Raw genomic sequence first — 8,887 nt, 5'->3', positions numbered from 1 at the left:
ATTTCCCATTTTCACAGCAGGAGAGCTTCCTTATTCTTCCCCTTGCTTTTCTTTCTTGGTTGACACCTGCATTTCCTGTGAAATGCACCCCCCGGCCTCCACACCACCCCCCGCCCCCTAACCGTCCCCGATTTTAGGCTTTTCATTAGTCACTAAAAATTATGCTCAAGTCAGAAATTTCTAGGTGGTGTTGCATGACTTAAGCCATTGTGGTCATTGCCTGTATTAGTGTAAAACTCAAAGTAGGCTGCAGAGCTCGTCTTTGGAGTGATATACATGCTCGGATACTTCGTCCATGCTCTTGAGCCTGAACCGATAACCCTCATCCAAGTTGTTCACCATGTTGTGGAGGCACAGCTGGCAGTGCAGTTAAACTGCTTCCTAATCCATTTGCCTCCTCTTGAGGAAAGCAGGAGCTTAGGAAAACTTTTTTGGAGGGAATAACCCATGCTATCTATGTGGCTGGTGGCAGGACAAGGAAAATATATTGGTCAGTTGCTCTTGTTGTTTCTAGTTAGGTTTTATTTTCAGTTTTAGATTTTATTGTGACATATGGGTTGCTGGAAAACGTGTTTTTAAGGAGGAAAAAAAAAAAAGACTCGCTCTTTACCTAATTTTTTTTTTCTTTTTAAATCTTGGGACTAATGTTCTACCATAATGAATCCAGAGCAACCCTCAGCACCATTTAGTGAATCTTCCTGTTGATCAGCAAAGCATTGCAGCACCGTGGAGTTAGGCCTTTCACAGTCATGATACTGGTTTGGTGGTAGCGGCAAGAATTAAGCAACATATCTAATCTGTAGCCTTTGTATAGTTTTGAATCTGCATCTGTGCATTATCCAGCTAACACAGCCATCCATGACGTCAGCCTTGATGGCAGTAGTTGACCTACTTACAACAGATTTTATTTGCTACTGGTCAGTGTTGGTCAGGAGGAATAAAGCTTTAGTGATAATGACAAGTTTCTTTATTTTCTAATTGTTTGAAATCATTTTAGTGTTCAGGATTGACTGAGAGACATAGTCCAAGATACTATTTAGAGCTTTACTGGTGAGAGGCTTTTTCAGACATTTTGAAAAGTACTTGTTTTCATTTTAAGGTTCTGGCTGTACTGCTGTATTAGTCGTACATCCAGCTGAGCTGCTTGCACTGGACCGAAGGATCAGTACTGTTCCAAGGACAGTGCCTTCAGTTAGACAGCCAGTTACTCATGCATAGCATACATCCACAGCCTTAGAGGCCAAATAAGTTTGCTGAATGTACAGAAAATACCTTTTTGCATTGTAGTCTTGTTGCTTAGCGAGTCCCCTCTGAGGTTCTTGATGGCTGACAAAGTAAATGGGTACCTGGAAGCGTGATCAAGAGGTTTGTTTGAGAAGCACTTCTAAGCTAGCACCAGAATATTATTAGTTTTTTGGTATTTTTATGTGTTTGGTATACAACTAATATACCATTGTGGAAATACTTGTTGTTGTAAAAGTAGTTTCACGACAAACTCTTTAGGTGTTTGAAAGTGTAGATATAATTGCTTTAAACCAAACTTGCTCTGTTGGGGAAAAAATGGAGGAAAAGCAGACAAGTAAAATAATGAAGACAACTTTCATGCCCTCTTGCAACAAAAAAGGGCAGCAGAAGTAGGGTATGAATGTGTTTCATTATGCTTTTTCTTCTCTCAGCTTCTGCTTATGTCTTGTGTAGTTTGGCAGGAACTTAGCACGTTTCATGAGTACCAATGCACATGAGAACTTCATGAGCTCGAAAAACAGAGAAGAAAACGTGCTACAATCATGAGACTATTCACAGAATTACTCTCAGTTGAGAAATCCCTGCTAACACTGTACTAGAAAACTATAAAATACTCAAGTCCTTGAATACTTTTGTAATGGTATCAGTACTTGGACAATTTTAGATGTGATTTACAAATAGTGCCCTAGAAAATTGCACAAACACAGAGTTTTCCTTTCAGGGAACTAATTGAAATTTTGGCAATTTCAAGAAACCAGAAGCTTCCACAACCAGGAGAGGAGAGCCAGGTAAGCTGACTTTCCAAACTGTATTTCTTTGCGTAAGCACAATGCTTTACTTCTAAGTTTTTCCTTTTTTTCTTTCTTTCTCCCTTTGTCCTTGCCTATACTCAGGCTAACGGCGATGATGAGATTTTTGGCGCCACTACAAAGGCGTTCTTGGTCCTTGTGGTGTTTGTTGTTTGTTCATTTGTGTATGCTTCATAGGCTGTTTCTGCAAATAGAGGAAGAAATTTTATTTCATTTTTCATGCAAACGGAAATACTCTATGGGTGTCAGTTGCTCTTCTTTGCAGAGCAATTGAGGGTGTCTTGTTACTCTAGCTAAATTAAAAGTTCTACAAAACTCTTGTTCAATAGATCTTGGAACTGCTGATTCAGAGAGATGGAGAGTTTCAAGAGCTAATGAAGTTGGCAGTTGATCAGGGGAAAATCCATCATGAAATGCAGCTTTTAGAAAAGGTAGTAGAAAAGAGGGATAATGATATTCAGCAGCTGCAGAAACAACTAAAAGAAGCAGAGCACATACTGGTAAGTTCATAATGATGTGTTTGCTTTTGAGCATCTACTTGTGAAAAAGGTGGTTCTGGAGAAAGTGGTGGTGTGTTAATTTGAGGAGATTTAAATATTTAAAACTTCATAAGAGCTTAGTGGTTTGGGTTTTCAGTAATCAAATACTGTTTAGTTATCATGGTATTCAGTTTTGTTTTATAATGCTAATTTTCTTCCAAACCTACTTTATTTCTGTATATTTTGAAAATGTTCACTGAATAGTTTCTGTCTTAAAATGCACTTAAATGCAAAGTTTTATTCACAGAGCTGACTTTATGTAGAAGTTTACAAATTAAAGATGCATTGAAGATTTGGTTTAGTTTGTTGGTTTTTTACAACTAGGCAACAGCTGTTTATCAAGCAAAGGAAAAGCTGAAATCAATTGAAAAGGCAAGAAAAGGTAAGTATGCATGATTGTACATACTACATAAATGCAGTTGTAAAGAAAGTTTCTAGTGAGCTCGAATTAGGGTTATTTATTTATTTTTTTAATTCTACCATCACAGATGGTAGAATTTTGTGTGTAATGCATAAACAACTGTATAAACAAATTTCCATTTCAGTGTGAACCTGTAGCCATTTCCTCAGAATAAAGGCAGGAATTAATTATTTTTTGTGGCAAACATATCTTAATATTACACTTAAATTCAAGTGTCTCAACACTCTTCTTGGACTGATTTGGACTGATAATAGTATATCTGATTACCTAAGTGTCTCACCAAATTGCCTCAGTAGGTCTACTGAGGAAAGGGGAAGAATGTTTGTGTGCATATGCATTGTATTTGAAAGACTGACTAGCTAGTGATACTGTTTTTTTATTTGTAGCAATTCCTGCCACTCTGTGGCAATTACTAAGCTAAACTGACTCTTTTTTTTTTTTTTGTGGGAGTCATTTTCTTGGTGTTTTTTTTACAGTGTCTTTCATCATTTTGTTAAACTTCTTTCATCTAAAAAAATGAAGGAATTTCGTAAAGTTTCTATTACTGTAATACAGGCACAGATTTAGATGGGCTGCTACATGTATGCTCTACAATTACTAAACAAAAAAATTCTTTACTACAGAAAATTCCATAATAAAGCAGGTGCTGAAGTTTTCTTACAAATTGTGCTTGTCAAGTACGCTGCTTAAGAGATTGGTTTGTGTTTTTCACAAGATTGAAGAACTGTTGACCTTGAAAGTGTACTGAACTCGTGGCTATAAAATCAGGTCACTGCAAAGCTTGTCCTTGCATAGTCTAAGAATCCTCTAAGCAGTCACTACATTTGAAGCATGCTCTTAATGTTTGAAAAAATTACATTCCAAATCTTTTAGATATTAGTGTCCAATATTCTGAAATAATTGAATGATGCAATCTCTTGAGGATATAGTAACTTTTCTTCCATTCTTCCAGGTGCCATTTCCTCTGAAGAAATAATTAAATATGCCCATAGGATCAGTGCTAGCAATGCTGTTTGTGCCCCTCTGACATGGGTGCCAGGTAACTATCATGTTTATGACAACAGTGTTTTGTTGGTTTTTTGTGGTTTTTTTTTTTTTTCTTTTTACAATAAAGCATGGTCAGTATCTGGTCTTGCAATGCTTTTATACAGTGAAAAACACTGGAGTTTATTACAGTAACATTATTTTCAGCTGTTATATCTAATATTTTCAACAAAAATGTATATCCAAAGTCCTGTAGACTTTATGTACGTCTTCAAAAGGCTATGAAACTGCATGCTTCCATTAACTGACTGGCCTCCTATGCTCTCCTTTGTGTTCTTTTTTTCCCCTGAATGTTGGCCCCAATTATAAGTTAGAACCAGGTATGTTAAAGGCTTTTCCATCTGCTTGGCTGTGTTCCCTCGTGACCCTTAAAATACTCTTTTCAGAGGATGTTAGTAATCAGTGGAGTCAGAAGCAGGGCTCTTATTATGTCAGGTTTCAATTTTGGGAACTATCATCTTTGTCCAAAATGAGAATGTGTTTTTTCCAATTCCTGTCCTTGCTGTTTGGCTGTGAAGTAGCAGGGAGAGGAAAGATACCTCCTAAACATGGAGAGTTTTTTGTTTATTTTGGTTTTTTTTAATGTGCTTTTTCTGCCAAGTTTGAATGAACAAAGAAAGTCTAAGTGAAAGACACAGACTTGGATTTTAACAAAATGGGTGTGATGCTCATTGCTGATCCATGCAATCAGAGTATGGGTTTATTTTTGGTCAGGAAACTGGGTACTAAAGAAAAAGTTAATGTCTGCACAACAATTGTTAAATATTTAAAAACATTCCTTTGCTTTTCTTCATAAAGGGGACCCACGTAGGCCATATCCTACAGATCTGGAAATGAGAAGTGGTCTCTTGGGTCAGATGAACAACCCATCCACCAATGGAGTTAATGGACACTTACCAGGGGATGCACTTGCAGCAGGCAGGTTGCCAGGTAAGAGAAACTCAGTTGTGGTTTGCTTTTCTTTATTCCTTGTACAGCCATAGCAATTATACATTTCCCTTAGCAAAAGCAAATCAGAGTTAAAATAATGAAAATTATCGCTAACGTTGTTCCCTAGCAGTGAAGATCTAGTAAATAAAGTTAACAATTAGAAATTGCATAATTTTATTTTATTTCATATTAAATCATATTGCAGACACTACAACTAAGTCAATACAAACAAATCTCACTTAGTTACCCTTCAATTCACTTGTTTTTAAATTGGTGTAAATTAAGCGCTATCAAATCATATTAGAAAGAAGCATTTTCAAAGCAACCTTTTCTTAGCAGTGATGACAAAGTACGGAATTGTGAAAGCTGTATTTGGAAGAAAAGAGGTTTATTGTCATCCCCTATCTTCCTTTTAAGTCTACACTCTATATAGCAAGACCGTTTGCTTAGAAGTTCTGGATTGAAAAGACATTGCAAAGGACAACTGGTGAGGTAGTACCTTGAGTGTAGGAATCGAGCTTTAGTCCCTTAATTGCTTAGTGAAATGGGTACTTCCATGGACTTAGTGGGATTCATTCATTCATGCTAAAATAGAATTTAGCAGTAAGTTACAGTAACTGAATCAAGAATTCAGTGGTCCTGTACCTGTGCATTACTCTACCGTGGTTAGACTAAATTGTGGAAGAATTCTAATTTTGGATTCATAGGAGATCTGTAACGGTTCTTACCTGTCTGGTAAGCCACTGGCAGGTGTTACGGAAAGCTTGTTTTCAAAAATTATACTGAATATATTAAAAAAAACCCTGTATCGCAACTCCATTGGAGAAGTAGTAAGCTTGGATTTTGTGTTTCTGATCATCTGTCTATTGTCACCTCTTAGGAAGTGACTTGAAGTTTTGAATCATCTCACTTTCTAAGCCTCTGGCCTTGGATAAAATGGGTCAGTGAGCTGAATAGGAGTGGAACCCTGACATCTGTCCATAGCAATCCACCAGGGAAATGCTGAGGATGGGCCCATGTATCTTTTCTGTTCTCCTGGAATACAGTCAGAGGAGATGTTAAGGTTGTGTCTTCCTCATGGAGTTTGAGCATTTGCATAAGTTTTGGTAGAGCCCATTCTGGCTGGCTCCTCTGCCTTAGGGAATGCAGGCTTGCCCCTTTTACTTTTGAGTTCTGTCTCTGTGAGAACTGAAAGCCCATCCTTCAGGACTTTTCCTAGAGAAGCTGGAAAAGGAGGGATTTGAACTCCTCAAGTAAAGTTGTTAATTGCATCTGGGTCTCCTATGTTGGGGAAATCCTCTAATTACTAGACTATTAGGTAAGAGGGAAACATGAAAACTTAATTTAAAAGAAAGTAGAGGCTCCCCTGGCATTTTGTATAGGAATCCTGAATCTGCTGGTGTATGGAAGCATGTGACATGTCCTGAGAATGCTAATTATGGGATCTAGTCCTTTTAGAGACTTCTGCAGCAAGATGTCCAGTCACTGAGTCCTTATTGAGTCTGCAAGCCAGCCACGGGGCTGCTTGGTAGCCTCAAAACTTTGAGGCTGCTTAGCACACACATTCAACCTGGTTTAATAGTGAACTGGTTCCAGCATTGAAGCATGGCCACAGGACGTAAAACACTGGCTTACATTCTCAGCTGGTTCAAATGAAGGTGGTTAACTTCACCACAGCTGGGATGAGACCACCTGGTAGTCTTCTTGGTCTTCCTTAACTAGGCACAGAACTGGCATAAAGGCTGCATTACCTCCTCGCATCTGCTGGTGGGTCAGATTTGTACAGCTAGGTAATGCACCTGGTATTAGGGGACTGTGGCTGTAGTTCATATGTGGAATCTCAGGTGTCTGCAGACTTCAAGATCAGAAACTACTACGTGTGTGGAGTCTGTGTGCTTCTGAGTTAGGCAGCACCTGAGTGAGAGTAAGTCTAGCATATATGACCCCCTGCTTAGGCAGTGCCATCTCTTTTTGTACTTGAAGTCCCATGTGGATGGGCTTTTGTTCACTTCTAACTCTGCCTAATTATTTTTAATTCTCACTGTAAGTGGGAGATAGCTGGTTTTTTCTATGGGATAGACTTAGCTGCAGTGCCAGGTAATAAGTGGAGAACTGAAGCACAGCAGTAGGAGCATAAATGAAAAGGAAGGGAGCAGAAATGGCATATAGATGTGTACTGCAGCTTTGAAATGGGAGCCATTTTGGGGGCAAGGAAGGGAGAGACTAGGAAATGTGGGGGGAGGGTAGGTTGACAGGGAGTACAGGATGGGATGGCTTTGAAAGTAGGAGAAGAGAAGAAACAGCAAGAGCTGAGAGAAGTCAGAGGCAACTGAGGCTGGCTTGGCTGGGGCTCAGTGGAGCATTCCTACCTCTCAAGGGGGAATCTCTGTGGCCCTGGTTTTGTAGTAGGGCACTCTTCTCCTTTGCACTTGATGCACCGTGTTTGCTGTTGGAAAAACGACAACTGAGGTGTTTCAGCCAAATTTGGATAAAACATTTTACTCTGAATTTTTGTGGTCTGCCTTAAGTATTTCTTTGATCTAATGTTTTCATCTATTTTTGCATACTGACAGAGGGTGACCATTTTCATTAGTGCCAGTGGTTGTGAATGTTAAGTCAGTTCAAACTGTGCTTTGAAGGTGAAGAGCTCTGTATGAATATATACTGTTTCGAAGTGGAGCAATGAGAGATCAAGAGCCACCTACATAAATGGGCCTCTGGCAGAGCAGGCTTTTACAGTGAAAGAATGGCTCCATCATGAGATGTTTTCCAGCTGTTACTGGAGGGTTTCATCTCTCCAAAATTCAGGAAGGATTTTAAGATTTGTTTTATTTTTAAATTAGAGTTCTGTTTGAGCTGTCTTGTTGAATTTGTCAATATACAAAGCCGATTGATTGTTTATGCCCCTTTTTTCCAGATGTGCTCGCTCCTCAGTATCCTTGGCAGTCAAGTGATATGTCAATGAACATGCTACCTCCTAATCATAGTAATGACTTCATGTTGGAGCCTCCAGGACACAATAAAGAGAATGAAGATGATGTAGAAGTTATGTCAACAGACTCCTCGAGCAGCAGCAGTGACTCAGACTAGGTACAAGAGGGACAGTATCCCTAGTAGACCTTTCCTGTGGTGAAGGTAGGTTGGATGCTGTTTGCCACAAACTGCAATATCCTTTTGTTAAGCTGGCAGCCCTGTGTATAGGGAGAAGAAAACAGCTGGCTCAGAAATAGGGCGACTAATTTAAAACCATGGACTTCAGAAATTTTTTTCCCATTAGATGGTCAATTAAAATGACTGGGTGCTTTCTGCTGGAGAAGAGATGTCAGATTTCCAATGATTATGTAAATGTGTGAATGCGTATGTTTGCAAGAGATGCCTGTGTATACACATATATTTACTATACATTAGATGACAAAAGTTCCTGGGAAAAAAGGTGTAAGGGGAATCCCCTTGTATGTTTGTTAGTAACTTTACTCTTTTGATGATAGCCTTTTCTATGGCACAGAAATGAGATGTGAAATTTGTAATTTTAATATTTTTTTGTTACTGCTTAAATACATGTTCTTGATGATCTGTGTGCCGAGAACAAAAATATGGCAATAAGGTGTAAGAAAGAAGTTTGTAATTACTGTAATATATAATGAATGATTTGTCATAAATAAACTCAGCTTTGATGTAACTTTACGTTTCATTTTGCAAACTTAAATCTTTGAGTTATTGTGTAACTTCAGTACTCAGCACATTGTATCCCACTATGTGGTTGAATTCTGATTGAGTTTCAGGAGCTTGTACTCCATTTTCCCCTTTGCAGAATGCCAAGTCAGTATTAGAAGCAGCTGTGGAGTCAGGAACTGAAGTCTGTCCTTCTCAGCTGAGCTTTATCAAGCAGACGTGTAACT

General features: G+C 38.6%; 1 protein-coding gene across 1 annotated transcript; it reads left to right on the top strand.

Annotated features, from left to right (window-relative positions):
• Window positions 1–1,966: 1,966 nt before the first annotated feature.
• Window positions 1,967–8,574, top strand: MED4 (mediator complex subunit 4; the record flags this gene model as incomplete). Its single annotated transcript, XM_009708026.1, has 6 exons — window positions 1,967–2,033; window positions 2,384–2,554; window positions 2,918–2,975; window positions 3,967–4,053; window positions 4,857–4,988; window positions 7,906–8,574. Coding segments are annotated over 6 exons (688 nt in total), but the record flags the coding sequence as incomplete, so codon positions are not given.
• Between the last annotated feature and the right edge of the window lie 313 nt (window positions 8,575–8,887).

The sequence above is a fragment of the Cariama cristata genome, unplaced genomic scaffold (assembly GCF_000690535.1).
Source record: "Cariama cristata isolate BGI_N322 unplaced genomic scaffold, ASM69053v1 scaffold27669, whole genome shotgun sequence".
NCBI lineage: Eukaryota > Metazoa > Chordata > Aves > Cariamiformes > Cariamidae > Cariama > Cariama cristata.
Note: the sequence above shows the minus strand (reverse complement) of the source record. Positions and strands in the feature narration are given on the sequence as shown.